Source organism: Amblyomma mixtum, chromosome 7, assembly GCF_055824585.1.
Source record: "Amblyomma mixtum isolate Tamu chromosome 7, ASM5582458v1, whole genome shotgun sequence".
In the NCBI taxonomy this organism is placed as follows: Eukaryota; Metazoa; Arthropoda; class Arachnida; order Ixodida; family Ixodidae; genus Amblyomma; species Amblyomma mixtum.
Window position 1 is genome coordinate 137,332,603 of NC_143018.1, and position 19,474 is coordinate 137,352,076.

The following is a 19,474-nucleotide window of genomic DNA, read 5'->3' on the forward strand; positions in this document are numbered from 1 at the left end:
AGCCGCTTTGGGACATTAGACCTCCCAAAACCAAACCAAACTAATCAATTTAGGATTATCAGCTTTTCCCCTGATATGCCAAAAAACGATGACTAGTTAAATTTAGCTAGTTTTGTTATTGTTCATACAAAATGAGTTCGTAATCTCCGTTTTGCTATACAATCTGCATGCTCATACCACACCGACGTACTTCTCGCGTTTAAAAAAAAATGTGTGAACTTCGAAAAAATCTTTTGGCGTTTAATTATGCAGCCTATGCCGCGCCAAGCTGCATAATGATGTTTATTGAATCTACAGCATCATGTTCATCGAAATGCATTGAATTTAACTATATTTCTCTTCTCTTAATTCCTATATCACCATCTCTAAGTCTACGGCATTCACGAAGGAATTTGCTTGTTAACCACTCTTTTTCTCCTGTGTGTGAGCCTTTTTCTGAAGTGAACCATGCCTTTCCCAAAGATATACCAGGTATTTCACTTTAGTCGAACCTACCACAGCTTTTGTATATTATTCAAAAAACGAATGCCCTTCCTTCTCACCAAACACAAAGATTGTTTCAGTATTGAAGCAGTTGTTTTCAGGTACTTATCTTTGCAAGCAACTTAAGGTCATTTACCGAGAGCATAAGTTTTTATTCTGACGTTCTTTGGCAGTCAGTATCGATATACTGATACCTCGCATGCATGCTGAAGTGCTGGAGGAATAATCTGTGGTTTTGTGAGCAGTTTTTTCTTTCTTAATCATACCATTCTTGTTCATGATTTATAGCCACTTTTAGATCTGCTGCTTACTCAATCTGCTCAAATATTTCCTCTCTGACACTTATGCTGACGAGTTGTACTTTGTTGCACTTATGGGTTATGACTGCCAAACGTTTACTGGAGAACTCGTGATTCGTTTTCGCAGTATGTGAGACTTGCAGGCATAATCTCATCCTTGTAGTGAGCAGTGAGGTATCGCTAATTGCTTATTGCAATAAGAATTCTCGACTGGACAGAAAATTTCTCATCCTAAATGCGAAGTGTTTTTTTTTTCGCTAAGGGTGACGTACAGAAGGAAAATAGCTTAAAGTTGATCACGTCAATGCTAAAGGAATACGGTATCACAAACAACGTTCAGCACAAAACTTGGACAGCAAACCGCATAAATCTTTAAGGGATAGAGCGTTACAAATGACGTCAACGTCAAACTCCACCACATACAGTGGTTTATACGAACACAATGTCATGCACAGCGTGGCCTACATTGGGAGCGATATCAGAGTAGCCTTAACAGCATACGATGGTCGATATACTACGGGTAACATTTTGAAAGCCTGCATGAATCCTCTGCTTAATAGTAGAGTTGCCGTTGACGTGGTGCGTTTCCTAAAAATGTCTACAACTGGTGTGTTATTTTAGCATGAACCTAAGCGAGAATTGTTCTTCGATGCAACGAACAACCTGGTATGCTTGCAACATGGCACGAAAATAACGCGAATGGAGCAAGCGCTACGAAAGAAAAATCTTATTTTCCCTAACGCCACACATGCTATCATTTTTATTTGCAGAAGCGGTGTGCTTTGCCGACTAGCAGACGGAAATTGTGTTCTGGGCTCATTCGAAGGCAACTACCAGCATGAAAAGGCGGTGAACACTTCCAGCAAAGAACCCGATGACCTGTAATCCCTCATGGAACCAAACTCGTTCGGGCAAGAGGCACAGTATTGAAAAGAGATTTGTTCAGCTGCCCCTCCTGCGCCTATGTTTCAGCGAACTTTTCCGATGTCTCGAGGCACATGCACACTGAGACAGGACGAGAGCCATTTAAATGCTCCAAGGAAACTGCGGAGTTTGCGAAGTGCGAGGGTAAGAGATATATGGGGTGCCACACAGGAGGACGACTGTATTAAGTGTCTCATGTTCACTTCCGCAACTGAGGACTCTGCAACGTTAACTCGGCACGAGCGTACACACACTGCCGAAATCCCGTTCAACCGCAACACGTCTACTTTTTCCCCTGCAGAGTCCAGATATGTCACTCCGCATGATAAGACGCACACTGGCGAAAGCCCCTTCAATCACGACACGGGCAATTTTACACCTGCAGAGTCTAGATGTGTTACTCCACATGATACTGTGCACACTGGCGAAAGCTCGTTCAGCCGCAACACATGCGGCGGTACATAGGGAACAGCTGCAGTGGCCCCTGCATTACACCACTACACCATCGCCGCACCTGCACATCCCGCGTGTTTCGCTGCCAATCTCACGTGCCTCCGCGGTTTCGATGTCGCTGTTTTCGTCAACTTCTATCCGCGCGCAATGGATCCAGAGCACACCGCTATTGCATTAGGTTGCGTTAAACGGCCCCATAATTTTTTTATCACCTTGACTCTCCGTTTCGCAGCGTTTAATGCGATTATATTAGCTATCTCTAGAATATTTACACGTCCACAACACGCTGTAGATTTGGTATGGCTTCCACATAAGAAAACTCACATTAGATGTCTAGGTAGAAGGGCGGACTTAAAATAAAGCACTGCGATTTATATGTCACACCTACTGAAGACAGGTAATGGTATCTAACCTTTTCAGCCGCTCTGGTTTGCCTACCTTGGAATGCCGTCTAAGAAAGCATCGTTTTATAGTGTTCTTTTTATTTTTTTATTTATTGCAAATACCTACAGCGCCCGTGAGGCAATATTGTAGGGGATATTACTGCATAAAATAACACATGCGAATCAGATATTGGCAAACATGTCAGCAAGGAGAACACAACATACTAAAAGAAGACTAAATGACTTCACAAGTAGTATGAGTGATAACACCTCGGCACTGCGCTGGTAAACGAAGGAGACCTGGAAGAAATACATCACATTATTATTTCAACAGCACTTTCGAAATCAGGTGCACAAACCGCATCATTCGGAAGCTTATTCCAGTCTCGGTATTGTGTTAGAAAAAAACGAATAATTAAATACATTAATGCGCCATCATCAATTATCGCAGATAAAAAAAAGAATTTCAGGCTTATATGAAGTATAACAGAAAACGTAAGACCATTCCTACGCACATGACAAAGCAATTGTAATCCCTCAGTGCAGAAACAATTCCATATGTCGTTCTTTTGAGTACGATAGTGTACTCGAATTGGCCACTCACGATGTAGCCACCCCATCATCACCCGAAGCATTTTTATTTGCAGTCAGATCAAGCCAGTCGGTTTTAAGTACTTAGTTTCATTCTCGGAAAGGATGTTTTGGATGCTTCTTGCCCTGAATGTAAAAGCGGCGTTTTTTGTTTGTGTTTGTGGGCTGGTTTCTTGCGCATAAACTTGACCTTATGCCCATTTCCTTTCTTTTCCTGATGTTTCTTATCTGTCAAAGATGATTCATTTGTTACACGTTGCATACACGCTCCTGCCTTGGCTACTAAAATGCGGGGGGCAGAAGTGAATAAAAAAAATAGGAAAATAAAACACTGCGCAGCATTGTTCCTCGCGGCTGCCACATGATGGCGCCACGATAAAAACATCAGAGAGCGGGGGCGGGGTTTTCAGACGAACAGAACGGTGTGCAACAGAGAACCAGAGAACTTTTTAAGACTTGCGAAGCTGTCGAGCTGCTGCACTGGCTGCTTAGTGATGCAGTTGTAGCACGCTATATAGCGTCCACTTTACATGGAATGACCAAGCAGGACGTGTACGCCGAAGACCCAAATCTAGGGAGACCGAGCGTGAGTCTTTTTCGCACTGCGCGCCTCCTTTCTTTCGTGCTCGGGTTGCGTTATAGCTATGTTCCCAGCGCTAATATCTATTCCAGATGATATGAAATTAATAATTTGGGGGAACACAGTCTTTCTTCCGTCTATCTGTTCATATGCCCGTCGTTTTCGCTCTGGTTTATCAAAGAGTACCAGCTGTTCCTGCCCAGTTTACGTGTGCAAACCGAGCTGTGGCCTAACACGCGCCCCGCAGTGTTGCTTCTTGTTCCTTGCACTTGGTATGGCACAGCACTCAAACTTTTTCGCTCTGCCGCAACTTGTCTAGATGCTCCACAATCCGCGAACTCAAGCTATTCTACCTCGATCTGCAGCGCCTACTTTACCTTGAACGACCAAGTTAGACCGGGACGCCGACAACGCAACTTCGGGAGACCGTGCGTGAGTACATTTTTTGTCAGCACATCTCGCGGAAAGCCGCATGCTTTCCTGCCTGCCACATACTAGCAGCCCGCGTTCTGTCTGCACATAGGCAGCCTTCATCAAATATCACATTTTCTGCTCAAAATATACCCGAGAAGTCCACAGCGGGAACAGAAGTAGAAGTAGAAAGTTCCTGGAATGTGCATTTCCTCACCTGAAGAACTGGTGCATTAGTTGTCACTCAGCGAACCGATTCGAGAGATGAAAAGACGGCATACATTTTTACCTGCGGCTGGCGGAATTCTAGAGCGTGAAAACAGGAGAAAGAACCTGTGCCATTATTAGTGTGCTGATTGTATTACCGTAAATTTTTGTAACGTTTGTGGGTTCTTAACCTTGGTACGTGGCTTTATCACTCTGTGACGGTAGAGCGACGATATTTATCTCGAATTTGTTTATGCGGCTGACGTCCCAAGACCTCTTAGTCTATAGGGATACCGCAGTGAAGGGCTCCGGAAATTTGCTCCACCGGATGTTCTTTAAGGTGGATTCACACGACGGACCGAATCGCAGATCTCGCGAAACGAATCCGTGACGTCACGTCACGTCAGAGGGTCATCCGCGGGCGAAAAGCATTCACACGAGGGAGGTGAATTGCAGAAGACAGAGTGGACCGAAACGGAAGTAGCAGCCAAGCTCTTGACACCAGGTTGACGGCGAACGGCCGCCGAGACCTGTTTCGAGAGTAACAGTCAAATATTGAGGTGCTGCGGAAGCGTCGGTTCGCAGTGATCGTGGCAGTGGCAGTCAAATTAGATCAGTTGAGGTGCGTTCGCACTTGCCCGAAAATCCGGCGAGCGAAGCGGATGCGGCCGCTTTTGACGCCGATCGGGGCGGAAAGCGGCGCGGCGCGGCCGATCGGTCCAGATCGATTTCCGCCGCGCGGCGACAAACACGGCTGCGCCCTTCGAAGCCGTACCCCTCGCTTCAGACTAAATTCTAGTTGTTCCCGCCTTTTTCAATGCGCCAATGGTACGTAGACAGCGTAAATTTATGCTCTGTTCTCACTGTATCTGTGCACGCCGCGAGCGGCGATGTGGTGTTCAAAAGCGAGAAACAGCAGCGGCGCGGCTGTTCCGCCTCGCCCGGGCGTCAATAGAGGAGAACAGGTCCTAGTTTTTGCGGCGAGCTAATCCTCTACACTCGCCTGATTTCTGGACAAATGTGAACGCGCCCTTACATGATGACTTAAAGATTACTACACTAAACACTGTTACTGGCAAAGGGACTGGATTGTCAAAGTAGCCTGTATTACAAAACTAGTTGTACGAGGAGCTTTTTGATGCAGATCCAGCAGAATACCGCTGGCTGCTCCGCGTAAATGAAGAGCAATTCTTGCAGCTATTGTCACGCAAGCAATGTCGCAAAGTGTTGGGAACTGCTCGGCAAGATTAATTAAAAAAAAACGCCACGTCATCACACAGCCATGTCTCGCACGTGGAGGCAGCAGTACGAAAACGGCGAACGACCACAAGTACACAACTACACGTGCCCACGAATGCAGACGTTTCGCTTGTACACAGTGATGTTCACTCCCATGCTACTGTCGCAAAAATTTGCGCAAAAAGTGGCAGGGTGGCCAGACATTGCGGTGTTTCAGTCTGAATTCGTGTTGGTTCCCCTCCAGAATCCCAAAGCGAAAAAGCGCCTCGCATTTCCCGACCGCGTCGCCCGCGGACATGAGTCGGTTGGCCTGAATCCGTGACGTCAAGTCACGTGACGTGCGGTTCGTCCGCGAGATCTGCGATTCGGTACGTCGTGTGAATCCACCTTTAGCGTGCGCTGATATTGCAGAATACACCGGCCTCCAGCATTTTATATCCATCGAAATTCGATCACTGCGGCCGGGATCGAACCTGCGTCTTTCGGGCAGCAGCCACGCGCATAACCACTGAGCCAACGCGGAGGCGTTTTTCCTGGAATTACCGCAGTTACGTGCTACTGCTTCACCGTTGTGAAAGATAGTAGGCCTACCATTTGTACTTTGCCTCGAAAGTTCATTTGAAAGCATTAAATTTAGCGCGGCTGAGAGCAGCTGTCGGTTACTTTTCTCGACTACCATGAAAAGCGTTAGTTGCTATCGCTTCCGTCAGAGTTGTATCAGATGTGGCTATCAAGCAAGCGGCCTGATAACATGTCAACGCCCCTTCTTCCTTTCCCTTTCCCTCGCTGCAGCCGCAGCAATAAATCTATGCGCAATAAAGGACCGGGCGTCTTTTCTGGCCTAGCTACTGATGTGTCGCGTCTCTGCATGAAGCGATCGATACATGGTGTCAGAAGTGGCCCGGTGTGCCCAGCTGGATTGTTCAAGCAGACGAAGCAATGGACATCGTGAAACCGCCGGGACCACTTCAGTTGACTGGGAATGTCAGAAGAAACTGGCTAATATTCAAGCAGAAGCTGCAACTGTTCCTGACAGCGACGTCGACCACCACCCCAAAATCAGGAGCAGTCAAAGCAGCGATCCTTCTAAGCGCTGCCGGCGACGAGGCACTGGACATCTACAACAACTTCAGCTACGCGAAAGATGAGTCCAAATATGATTACGACACGCTGCTCAAGAAATTTGACAGTTACTTCGACGGAAAAGAAAACGAAGTCTACGAGAGGCATGTATTTCGTATGCGGGTACAAGGTGAGTCCGAGCCATTTGAGCCCTTTGCACGAGACCTCAGAACGCAAGCTAAGCTCTGCAATTTTGGTGGCCTTGAAGAATCCATGGTACGAGACCAGATTGTTTTCGGCACTAATAGTACCTCGCTCAGAGAAAAAATGCTACGAGATAAGAGTCTCACATTGCAGAAAGCAGAAGAGATGTGTAAGGCAGCGGAGACTGCCGCGCAGCAAAATGCTACCTGGTCCAAAGGCGACGTCCACGTTGACTACGCCGTAAGAAACGAGCCTGGTAAAGAACGGCGGATTCGATGCAAACAGTGCAACCAGGCGCACGCGCCGCGACAGTGTCCAGCTTACGGGAAGCGCTGCTACACTTGCAAAAGAATGAATCATTTCTCTTTGTGCTGCAGAAGTCGCCAAGTCAACCAAGTACAGGAAGAGGTGGAAAGCGATGAGAACTTCCAAGTTTTGGACGTCAGCATATGTGGTGTCAACAGGCAAGCAGGGCTAGATTGGACAATGCAAGGCCAGATTGCCGGATGCGTCATCAGTTTCAAAGTTGACACGGGCTCCCAGGCAAACCTTCTTCCCCTCAGCATCTTTCGACGCATCTGCAGTACAACGCCCCTGCGCAAGAGTACAGCGGTTCTTACTGCCTACAATGGCAGCGTTATCAAGCACGTGGGTGTCGCCACAGCATCAGTGCTCCTGAACAAAGCGAAGCACGAGACGAATTTTTTTATCGTGAAAAAAGGCCGACAAGCAATCCTTGGCTTTAACACATGCCTGCAATTTGGCCTCATTCCATCAGTTGTCGATGCCGTATTTAACATGCAGGATGGGCATGAAACACCAGAGCAAACGGCCCCGCACCTTTTCAGTGGAACCGGCTGCGTCAAACGACACTACAAAATGGCCCTGCGGCCCGGTGCGGTTCCAGTGGTACAACCAGCTAGGAGGGTACCCTTCTCCCTAAGGGAACCACTACGTGAAGAGCTCAACCGCATGGAGAAGGCGTCCATCATCAAAAGGGTAGACGAGCCCACCGAATGGGTGAGTCCCTTGGTCATAGTTCGCAAAAAGAATGGAAGCCTCCGGGTGTGCATGGACCCAAGAGAAATTAACAAGCACATCATGCGTGAGCACTACCCTATGCCCGGACGTGAAGACATTGAGTGCGAATTGTCAGGGGCGCGACTGTTTTCCCGCCTTGACGCAAACTCCGGCTTCCACCAAATACCGTTAGATGAGGCCATGTCGCGAATATGCACGTTTGCGACTCCGTTCGGCCGCTACAGATTCCTTCGGCTCCCTTTCGGTATTTCGTCTGCTAGTGAGGTCTTCCAGAAGACGCTCGCAGAGATCTTCGACGGCGTGCCAGTGGTTCATGTATATGTTGACGACGTGCTAATCTGTGGCAACAGCAAACAGCAGCATGATGAGCGCTTGCGAGCAGCACTGAGAAGGGCAGAGGAAGCTGGTCTTACGTTTAACCGTGAGAAGTGTGCCTTTGGTGTGAAGGAAATAACATTTCTTGGAGACGTCATCAGTGAACATGGCATACTGCCGAGTTCTGATCTAATTTCAAGCATTCAAGCTATGCCACACCCGAATGACAAAAATGCAGTACGCAGAATGCTTGGAGTCGTTAACTATTTCCGCAAGTACGTGCCTCGACTGAGCGATAAAACGTCCCTACTTCGCAGCTTGGTGAAGGAGAACGTCGTTTTTGACTGGAGTTCGGCTCATGAGCGTGAGTGGAAAGAGGTCTGCGAAGCATTAACAACGCCTCCTGTGCTGGCCTTCTTCGACGCGAAGAAAGAAACCAAAATTTCGGCTGACGCATGTGGGCTAGGGTTAGGCGCAGCATTGTTGCAGAAGCATGGCAGTGAGTGGCGCCCAGTCATGTACGCTTCGCGAGCGCTCACCGATAGCGAAACACGGTACTCGCAATCGAGAAAGAAACCCTGGGCATTGTTTTCGCATGCGAAAAGTTTCACCAGCTGGTACATGGCCGCAAGATTGTCATTGAAACGGATCACAGACCTTTGCTGGCAATCGCGAAAAAGGCAATAGGAGATATGCCACCAAGGCTGCAGCGTTTCTTTATTCGTCTTCTTCGTTATGACTACGAACTACAGTTTGTTCCTGGCAAGGACGTGCTGTTGGCGGACATGCTGTCCCGTGCTCCTGCCGTCCGTGCCGTCCTGGAGTCAACCGAAGACGTCGACGTTCATGCTGTACAGGTCCTCTCAAGCATAGTAAGCACACCAACAAAACGGCGCCTGCAAAGTGAGACTTTAGCGGATCCATACTTGAGCAAAGTCTTGGAGCAGGTGGCACAAGGAACCAAGATTGAAGGAGAGTTAAAGCCATTTGCAGCAGAACTATCGGAAATTGATGGAATACTGCTGAAAGGATGCAAAATTGTCGTACCGAAGACAATGAGAGTGGAGATGCTGCAGAAGTTGCACGCGGGACATCTTGGACTGAATAAAAGTAAAGCCAGAGCTCGGGGCCTGATCTTCTGGCCAGGAATGGGCAGTGCCATTGAAACGCTCATTCGCAAATGCAGCGCATGCCAAAAGTACGCCTACAAGCAAGCTTCTGAGCCTTTTATTTTGTGGCCAACACCCAAGGTGCCATGGCACCGGGTGGGAATCGACCTTTTTCATTTCGCTGGTGACATGTACGTAGTGGTGTTTGATGCGCATTCAAACTTTCCAGACTGAGAAACTCGCCGTCACCACTGCGCGCGAAGTCGTTACAAAGGTTGCGTCTATTTTTGCGCGGTACGCAATTCCTGCCCAAGTGTGTACCGACACGGACCTCAGTTTGCTTCCCAAGAGTTCGCGGAGTTTGCACGGCGCTATGACTTTGTCCATATTACTTCGAGCCCTGAATTTCCGCGGTCTAATGGTTTGGCCGAGAAAGGAGTACAAATAGTGAAGCGCATTATGAAGAAAACTGCAGAGTCTCGTGACGACTTCTGGATGGGTCTTTTATCATATCGCGCGTCCCCATTAGAGGACGGACAATTACCGGGAGAATTCTTGCAGGGTCGTCGGCTGCGCACTACTCTGCCTGAATGCAGCGTCGAACAGGAGCGCCCGGTAGTCAAGCACCGCCAGTCGTCCAAGGGCAAACTACTGCCTCCACTGCAGCAAGGAGACACGGTGCGAGTTCGGGACGACCGCCAATGGTCGCGCAAAGCGATGGTTCTCCAGAAGGTGGCTCCACGATCCCACATCGTGAGAATGGACAACGACCGTCTTCTAAGGCGTAATAGGCAACATCTGCTGCGAACCCAAGAGCACTACAACGTCATCGATGACAGCGACGACGACGCGGACATCCGCTCCGAGGCTAGAAGAACTTCAAGTCCTGGTACCGCCGATGGCCAGGGTGAGCCACGTGGACTTGCCACAAGCACTCGGCTCACAGCATCAGGTGCAGCTGGTGGATCAAGCATGGACTTGCCACGTGATGGACTTGCCACAAGCACGCAGCTCACAGCATCAGGTGCAGCTGCTGGGTCAACCATGCCAGCCATTCCACGCAGGACAACCCGGCCACGCATGGAGCCTAAACGGCTAACTTATGATCACAAGTTTCGGCAAATTTCTTAGAGCATTGTCAAAACTGATCTTTTCACAGAGGAAAGAAGATGTATCAGATGTGGCTATCAAGCAAGCGGCCTGATAACATGTCAACGCCCCTTCTTCCTTTCCCTTTCCCTCGCTGCAGCCGCAGCTATAAATCTCTGCGCAATAAAGGACCGGGCGTCTTTTCTGGCCTAGCTACTGATGTGTCGCGTCTCTGCATGAAGCGATCGATACAAGAGTGTTGAGTACTGTAGCGATCCCATTTGTCTCGAGTGGACTTGCGAGCTCTGCAAATACACACTTTAGATCCGAATTGTGCCTGCGATGTCTTGTGGCAGTCATCGGGTTCGAGTTTGCTTGGTCAAATGCGTCACAAAAGTGGATGCTACAGCACTCTCGGCGGACCGTGATACAACCTTGCATGATTTGCGACTTCCGAGGACTGAGTATCCTAGTTTCTTCACCAAGGAAAACGAATGGCGACGCCTGATCCCACTGCGATGACACCGCACACAGTTTAGCGTGAAAGCGACGTGAGGCAAGTCTCAAATGACGCAAACAAGAAAAACTACGACGACATGCGCGAGCCATATTTCGATACGCGACGCAGCACTGACTCAACTCAGAGGCCAGCGTGCATTTTGATGGCAACGACCCACACTGAAGTAGAATTTCATTGCTGGAAGGTTACCGACTTCGTAGTAAAGAGAGACGACACTGCCATCAGTGGACTCTCTGCAGCCACCATGATTAAACTTAGGTTCATCCACGACGGGCTCCGAATCCACACTGCAGGAAGGCTCCTCATACGCATTAAAGGGCAACTGCACCACATCTCGAGAACTGCCCGATATTCAAAGATTCAAATCTTTATAGGCTGTAGGTAAAGCAAGCCAAGAGCTTTTCCGTTTGTATTTAAAATAGTGACGTAATCAACGGTTGGATTTTAGGCTTCTCCTCATAGCGCAGAAGAAGTGCGGGAAACTCGGTGTCACGTCACGGAAGGAAACATTTCAGATTGCCGCTGCCGTCAACCAAATGTTGCCGTGCTTCGTTTGATTCTGGCAAACAACTCTCGGTGTTGCTTGGTTGGTGTATGGGGTTTAACGTCCCAAAGCGGCTCAGGCTATAAGAGACGCCGTAGTGAAGGGCTCCGGAAATTTCGACCACCTGGGGTTCTTCAACGTGCACTGCCATCGCACAGTACACGGGCATCTAGAATTTCGCCTCCATAGAAATTCAACCACCGCGGCCGGGATCGAACCCGCGTCTTTCGGGTCAGCAGCCGAGCACCATAACCACTGAGCCACCGCGGCGGCACAACTCTCGGTGTTCTTTGCCTTTTTTGGCGTTGGCTTTTTTATTTCAAAGCAAGCGCTTACGCTTTGAAATGTACGGGTACCTTCGATGACATCATCATGAGCCCTCCCATTTGGCGCTGTGTGCTGCGGAGAAACTTGAATGCCACCGGGATTTTAATCAGCGTTTGCGTCACCATTTCAAATGCTAGCCCTAAAGAATTTAGCATGAATTACCTGAAAGTGCATGCTAAATTCTTTAGGGCTAGCATTTGAAATGGTGACGCATGCCCTCACTGTGGGGAGACCTGTGATATCTTCCACATGGTGTGGGCATGTACTCAAAATCCCCACCTCCCCCCTTCCCCTACCCCTTCCAGAGAGGCATGGGAGACTGCCCTCCTCAACTGCTCCTCGCATGAGTCCCAAAGGGCTCTGGTGAAACGGGCGAGAGAGGGGGCATTGTCATGCGGTGTCCCGGACTAGGGACGCCGACCATGTAGCGGGGCCACTCTGTGGCTCCCAAACTCTATTTCAGAAATTAAAAGTTTTCACTACCACCACCACTTGAAAGTTTCAGGCATTCGTCCCCATAAAGCTCGTCGATTTCTAAAACTTGTGCAGTTGCCCTTAAAGGATCATGTTTTGCTCGAGTGCTGCTGAACGCACGTAGTATACTTGGGCTGTCACCTTCGTAGTCCTGCGGCTGTGTTCTCAGGACCTTACCATATTCATAGGCTTCCTGCAGTGAACATAAAAAAGTCAACGACCTCAGATCCAAGCACTTCTTCGTTTCGACGGCGGACTAACAGGTGTGTTCTCTGGCGACCCTGCAAATAACATTGCTGAATTGTGCTCGATGATGGTTTATGGTTTATTGAGGTTTAACGTCTCAAAGCGACACAGCTATGAGGGACGCCATAGTGAAGGACACTGGAAATTTCGACCACCTGTGGTTCTTTAACGTGTGTTGAAGAACCGAATGATGGATAGACGTATCTCGGTGACAGCAATACAACGTTTATTTATGGGCGTACCAAGCACGCGGAGAGAAGCGATGGTCTCTAGGGCTCGAACAAGAGGAATAAAGACCACATTAATATAATGTGGAAGTGAGAACGGAGCCCAGGGGTTAGAGGTGAAGTTACCAAAGGGCTTGCTGTAGTCACCTGCAATGAAGGTTCGACTTGATAAAAAGTCCCGATTGGAGTGACGAAACCGCTTAGTGAGACCAAGAGTTTGAAGGAGGCAAGAATGATGTATCAGACTATGTTATCACATGCCTTTGTTATGTCTGTAGCGATCACGGTTCGAACAAGGAGATTCTACGAAGAGTGGTCAAGCACGTCAGCAGCCAGAGTGGCAGATCGCCCTCCACTACAATTTTTCGGCAAAAATCTATTTCGGATTCTGGGTAAGAATCCGGAGATTCCAATCACCAGGAAAACCGAGCACCGCCCGAGTCACACTCCGCAGCAATCTTCTGCGCTTGACTATATTGGAATGAGTTCGCTACCTTAGTCGCCTATCATTCATCTTATTATCACGTTTCATGCCTGCCAGTGAGCATTTCTTCTAGTTCACTTCAAGTAGGATGTCATTAGGATGCGATTATTCCCGGACCCATTCTGCCCTTTTAGAGCAGTTGCCCCACTCAGAGCAATAGTCGCTAACCATTCCATGCCTGATCTGACCTTGGTTTAATTTTGAGCAGTGCACTATAGCAATAGGTTTACTTTGAAAGAATGACACATTCAACCGATTTAGACCAAAATTGATGCCCAACCATATTCGACCTTTCCTGACATGATTTAAATTTGGCCCGGCCAACTTCAAAATTTGACCTTGGCAGATTTACACGATAGTCGATGCCCAAAGATAAAGTAAGCGCACCCACCGCAATGGCAGCCTAGAAATTTAACTCGTAAGATTGCCTGAATTTGACGTCAGCCATATCCGAAACTTTGCCCTTGCCGATTTAGACTAATTTGGACCAAAATAAAAGTCCAATCATAACTGACCGCGCCCAACACGATGCCCAGCTCCAAATGTGTCCGTGTTATTTTGAAAATTTGCCCGGGCCACTTCCCAAACTTTACCTTAGCCGATTTGAACCAAAATGGATGTCCAACCATAACTCAGGATGCCCGGCATGATGGCGACCCCGAAATTTGCTCCCGGCAATTATAAAATTCAATCGCTCGACCTTTGTGTATAACTGTAGCTAAACCTTGCCTAACTTTATTTCTGCCTGTTAAGATTAAAGCTGCTTTCCGTTAATTTGCTAACCATTCTGTCCAAACCGTTTCCAAGCCTTTTCTTTAGCGTCCATGGATGGATGGAATACTTTATTATGCAAGCGAATTTGTACCCTTCAAGGGCTCAGGGCCACCGCAGAGCCCTGCCATTACGAGCATGCATCCAGGCCACGTAGGGCCATCACACTTGCACCCCGGTTCAAACAGCGAAGATGGGAAATCCCTTCCTCCCATGTTCCCATGGCGGGCTGTCTCTGCGGGGGACGATTTGCAGGGAAGCCGAAGAGGATGCACTTTGTCGTGGCCTGTGATTCCCCGCAGAGATTGCACTCTGTGGAGACAGGGCGGAAGTAGATTAGAAGCAGTATACTTAGAAGCATACTTGTGCACATACGGCAAATTTTTTTAATGCGGCTATTTTCAATAAATTTTTTATTCCCAAATACCCGCCGCGTCTTCAATTTTCAGTTTAGATAAGCATCCATGTGCTTCAAAACTATACCGCGTTTTATTGGTATAGATTAGATGGAAATGCAAGAAACGTCCTAAATGTGACGTTTCGGGGTACAGTAATGTTCAAAAATTAAAGAGCACAAAAACCCATCCCGCTTTTCATTAAAGCTACTGAAACAAGTCTCTAGAAAGAGGCGTAAAAGACTACAAAGTAGCTTGTTTCATTATGTTCTTTAGGCCAATGCCATGCTAGCTCAAACCTGTAGCTTCTCGAGCACCCACCGGCAGGAGAGCCCAAATGAAGGGGCGGCAGCAACAAACACGCCATCCGCTGTTCTAAATTTTCCCAAAATCCTAAGTCTGAGACCTCTTCCGTGAAGAAAGAGCATGCCCGATTACATTTTTATGAACGAACACTGATCTTCTCTGGCGGATTTGGTGGCTCTGCAATCGCCGGGTGCGAATAAAAACATGGAGTGCCGACAGTGAGGCGCCATTGCCTCGTCGCTTAGATGCTAGACCGCTGTTTCTTCACTTTTATCACCCGATCAGCAGGAGATTCTGTATCTTTGTCATCTGCCTACAGAGCACACAAAGTAATGCATGCATAGGCGGAACAGAAAAGAATTTTGTTAATTTCTTGCTACCTCCACGATTCACCGGTGTAGCCTGTGCCATCAAACCACACATGGCTTAGCTATGTAATTGTTAGAATTAAAGTTTTACTTTCGTTTCGTCTGTCAGATATCTCATTTCTCTTATATTACTTTGCTAATTACTATTATATTTCTGAGCTTCTACAGGCATACATGCACAGATCCACTAAGGCTGCCATTTACACTCTAAATATTGGCAAAAAGATAGCACTATACTGACCGAACGCGGAGATATACAATATAAGTGGTTTTTAATATACCATATTGGCGCAGTAAATCACCGAAAGACATAGTTCATTCGCCGGAAAATAAACATTCGCCGTAGGAAGAGAGGTGCAACGCTGATTGCAAACCAAAGCAGCAAATCCAACATGCACCTTTGTATAATTAAAAAAAAGGTGTAAAAATGAAGAAACGAGACTGAATTGCTTTTGATATAAAAGTGCATGCATCTTCATTTTTCTTGCTAACTTTTATAATTTCCTCGCACCTTTTCTAAACTTTTCATTTTTTCTGCTCTGCTTTATGTAAACCTGGCAGTTGAGTTGCTGCGAGCTGTAGCCACGCAGTGTGAGAGCTGCTGCTTTGGATTGTTACTGATAGGACAGTATTGACCAGCGCATGACTAGATATATCAAATATGGCCTATCTGGCGTAACTGAACAGGTAATATCGAAAACGGCAGGATAAGACATATGCAAGGTCAGCTCTCCATTTCAACCGCCTGAGCAACATTGAGTTCATGGTGCATACAGTGTTGGGATATGATTGGGACTCGGTGGACGGCATTGGCCAATATATGGCAAAATGTATGTCAAGTTACCTACCCATTTATGCCGGCAGGACATTGTCGGGTGACGTATGCCAACATATACATTACCAAAAAGCCATTATGATCGGCGGGGCAATATCGACCAATGTAAGCCAGTTGATGTTCAACGCCCAGGAGCCATCAAAATTCGTGGGACAATATTGACCAGCGTAATTCTCAATGCCCATCGCAATAGGCAGTACAATGTACCAAAGCTGCACAGATAATCGGCGCAATATTAGAAATGAATGGCTCTAATGTGGTACTTTCTAGGACCAGCCTTCGCCAGTACATTTCCGATATTGGGCCGGTTAGCTGTGTTGCTGGGGTATTCACAGGGTATACAGGGTCTACAGGATACTTGTCATGATTTCTGACCCCCATATCCCATCATGTAGGCCATCCTGGCTAGCCTTGGCAACTGCCCGGACAACATTCCTCAACGTATGCCATGATCTAGCAATCCTGGCTAGCCATCAGAAGTGCCCAGACAGTATTCGCCAACGTCTTCCAGGTCAAACACAGCGTTGGTCAGTCATTTTCTGATGCTCTATTGCCAATTTTTGGAAATCAACGTCAAGACAGGGCTATTGCTGGATATGGTGTCCAATGGCATCACCAATAATTGTAACCCCTTGCGAAGAACCGACCATTCTCGTCGCCGAGAGTAGGTGATAAGTGAAAATAAATTATGGGTAAGACGGTGCATACGAACGGCTTATAGATGGTGACAGATGCACTCATTTTTCTGACAAACGATTATGAGCGTCCCATTTATACACGCTTCTTTTCATTGAAATGTATACTGTTTCATTCTGGTTATTTCTCCACCCAATTCGCTTCCACCTTTACTTATGGCTGGAAACAGCACACTGCATCCATCGCGGATTTAGGCTGTTTAGAGCCGGTTGCACAGCCCCCTGAGGTGTTGGTTCGACATCACTTTCCAGACAGCACGAATAATCAGCACAATATTGGCAGCCTGTTGGCTATGCCTGGCCTTATATAGGACCATTAATGACGTGATTGTCAGAATATCCCAAGCATGGCTACGCTTTGTTGGCTGTTTCCCCAAACTGGCAACGCCATATTATTGAACCTCGTGCGTTCGCCATATACTGGCGAAGCCATTTCACTACACCCCTGACGATAGCGCCACTTTTCCGCTGTGGCCTCATAATGGCAAAGCATATGCTTCCAACGATGACCTTATTATGTGCTATTGCCCTCACATTGGCAATGCCACCTTATTAGACCTCCGGCGATGGCCCCACTTGTTCTCTATTGCCCCCATATATCCAATGCCACTTCCTTACGCTTGCTATTATGGCTACTTATATGTTGCCCCACCATATTGGCAATGCCGCTTTAATGCTCCTCCAACAATGACCCTATATCTCCGATGTTTTCTATGCACTGGCCATACCACTCCATGACATATCCAATGATGTCCCTGCTATTTTAAAACTTGGTATTTCTTGAAGCATCTCTTTTGAATATTTGTACTTGTTTCGTTACTTCCAATTAGTTGTCTTTCATAACCAACAACCGCATCAAAGCTTGACACGAACTTGCTGAAAACTGCGATGTAAACCCGCTAAGTTATCCAAGCATGAGCAGAGGTAAGATGCGTTCACCAAGGCAGCAATTTTCAAAAGCGGCGTCTTTGCTCAGTATTGTATGTCCTGCACGATGCAGCGAAACTTGATGCTTAGAATGCTCTCGCCACAGAGCCCAGAGAAAAAAAAAACAGAAACGATCTTTTTCGTTTCCCAGGAAGCTGCATCCCTGTTTCGTTCTTTGTCCTTTTTTTCATGCAAGCTGACAGCTTGCACCATTCCTTCAATTACTGATGTCGCATCACAATGCAATTTGCTATATATTTGCAGAATGCACCGACAATTATAGGATGGAATTTTTTTATTTTTGTAATTTGTACCTCTAAGGCCTGCAAGGGGGCATTACATTGGCGGAAATGGGTTTTCAATTTTTACAGCTTTTTTAATTCGATCTAAAAAGGCATTTGAAATAGTAATATTTTTCTTTTGTGAAGATTATCTATAGTATACTTTTTTCTGTCATTGCAAAAAAGGCGTTTTCAATGAACAAAGTTACGAACTTTTCCCCATTTTCCAACTTTTACTCTGAAAATAAATAAGCTCCTGCACAGCCCTTCTTTTAAGACATTTCGTTTGAATCAAGCAAGATCCACTGCAGCGGGCCTGTCAGGGCGCGTGTAATATTTCCGTACCCTGTCCCTTTGCCTTGGCCACTTGCAGGCAGACCAGATAATGCGGAATTCCTGTTTCCAATAGATTTCACCCCAAGTTGCCCCTGATTAATAGCCCATTGACTATCAGAAGAGTGCTTTCATGTGAATCACAAGTGACTGTTCCATCTCCCATGTTAAAAAATGGCGAAGCAACGTAGATGAAATGCTTACTTTTTTCTGTACAAAGCTGCCATTAGTCACCTCACTTCAGCGCAGTTCGCAAAACTGCAGAAGCCGTCTTTGCATGCAATATTTTATCCCATTCAGAAAAAACTTTCTTCCAAGTTGTATTCACGTCCATGAGGAACATATGCTATCGCCTGTGCGATTATTTTACTTGAATAAAAAATAAGAAACCAGCTCGTAATTTACAGTAATAATTTTGATCTCAATTCTAAATATACATTCATTTCAGTAAAAAACTAAATTTATCACCTTCTGTGACATTTAATATGTGCATTTCAACTGTGACACGGCCAATAAAGATTTTAAATCAGCCATTCATTGGAAAGCAAATTTGGCCAATTCGATTCCACATTTTGCAACTATTGTGGCGGTAGTTACTCAGCACCATTTACAAATTATTTTATGAAAATGTTTTGCGAGTATCTGATTTTGCACATTCTGGGACACAAATTTCACTGTTATTAAAAAGTTTTCGTATTACTCCTCCGATGGCCGTACTTAGCTCATGATCACATCATGCATCTTTGCAGCTTCTACGTACCGCGAGGGCGTCGTGCAAGGGCTTGGCGAGCAATTTTTTTAAGACACTGCAACAATTCTCTTACAATAAGAGTGCGAGAATAAGTACCGATGTCACTCATCACTTCGATGCCTCCAAGTGCCGTGCATCTTGCTATGTGCGGCATCATAGATGGAATAAATTTTATTCCTTGAATCTCTTCTCGTCTTTTTAGCAAGTGCACTGGCTTCTTATATGTAAAAAGTTGCATATACATGATCCTGCTGGTGGAGAACAAGCTGAATAAATCTCCATTGCTGCTTATCAGTCCACGTGTGCCAAACGGCTGCTTGCAGTCTTGCAGGGAAGCCTGGCTACTGTGGCCAAAAACGAATTCCAGAATACACAGCCAGAGATGTGGAATAAAACTCGGTGTAATTCCCCATCGCATACACTTTCCAACTGGCGTTGCAACTAAGAAGCCTCTAGAAATGATATTAGCAATCCATTAGGAATGAATGTTAGACCAGGGTGAAAAAAAACGGGAACACGGGCCTAGTCCCGGTGGTGCGGACAAACACGGTTCAAGGCGACTGGCAGCGTGTGTGGCCAACTTCGCTGAAGTTCTCTGTC

At 46.8% G+C, this 19,474-nt stretch overlaps 1 protein-coding gene across 1 annotated transcript; it reads left to right on the top strand.

The window, feature by feature from the left end:
- Window positions 1-8,884: 8,884 nt before the first annotated feature.
- On the top strand, window positions 8,885-12,457 carry LOC149337679 (uncharacterized). Its single transcript, XM_089554486.1, has 3 exons — window positions 8,885-9,064; window positions 9,863-10,208; window positions 12,444-12,457. Exons 1-3 carry the CDS (start codon window positions 8,885-8,887, stop codon window positions 12,455-12,457), a joined length of 540 nt encoding a protein of 179 aa, XP_089410612.1.
- The last annotated feature ends 7,017 nt before the right edge of the window (window positions 12,458-19,474 follow it).

Excerpts from the sequence above, each read along its gene's own strand:
- LOC149337679 (XM_089554486.1), top strand. The coding sequence starts at position 8,885 with ATGCCACCAAGGCTGCAGCGTTTCTTTATTCGTCTTCTTCGTTATGAC. Across the intron at positions 9,065-9,862 it reads TACAGGTCCTCTCAAGCATA|GGTCGTCGGCTGCGCACTAC; the intron begins GTAAGCACACCA and ends GAATTCTTGCAG.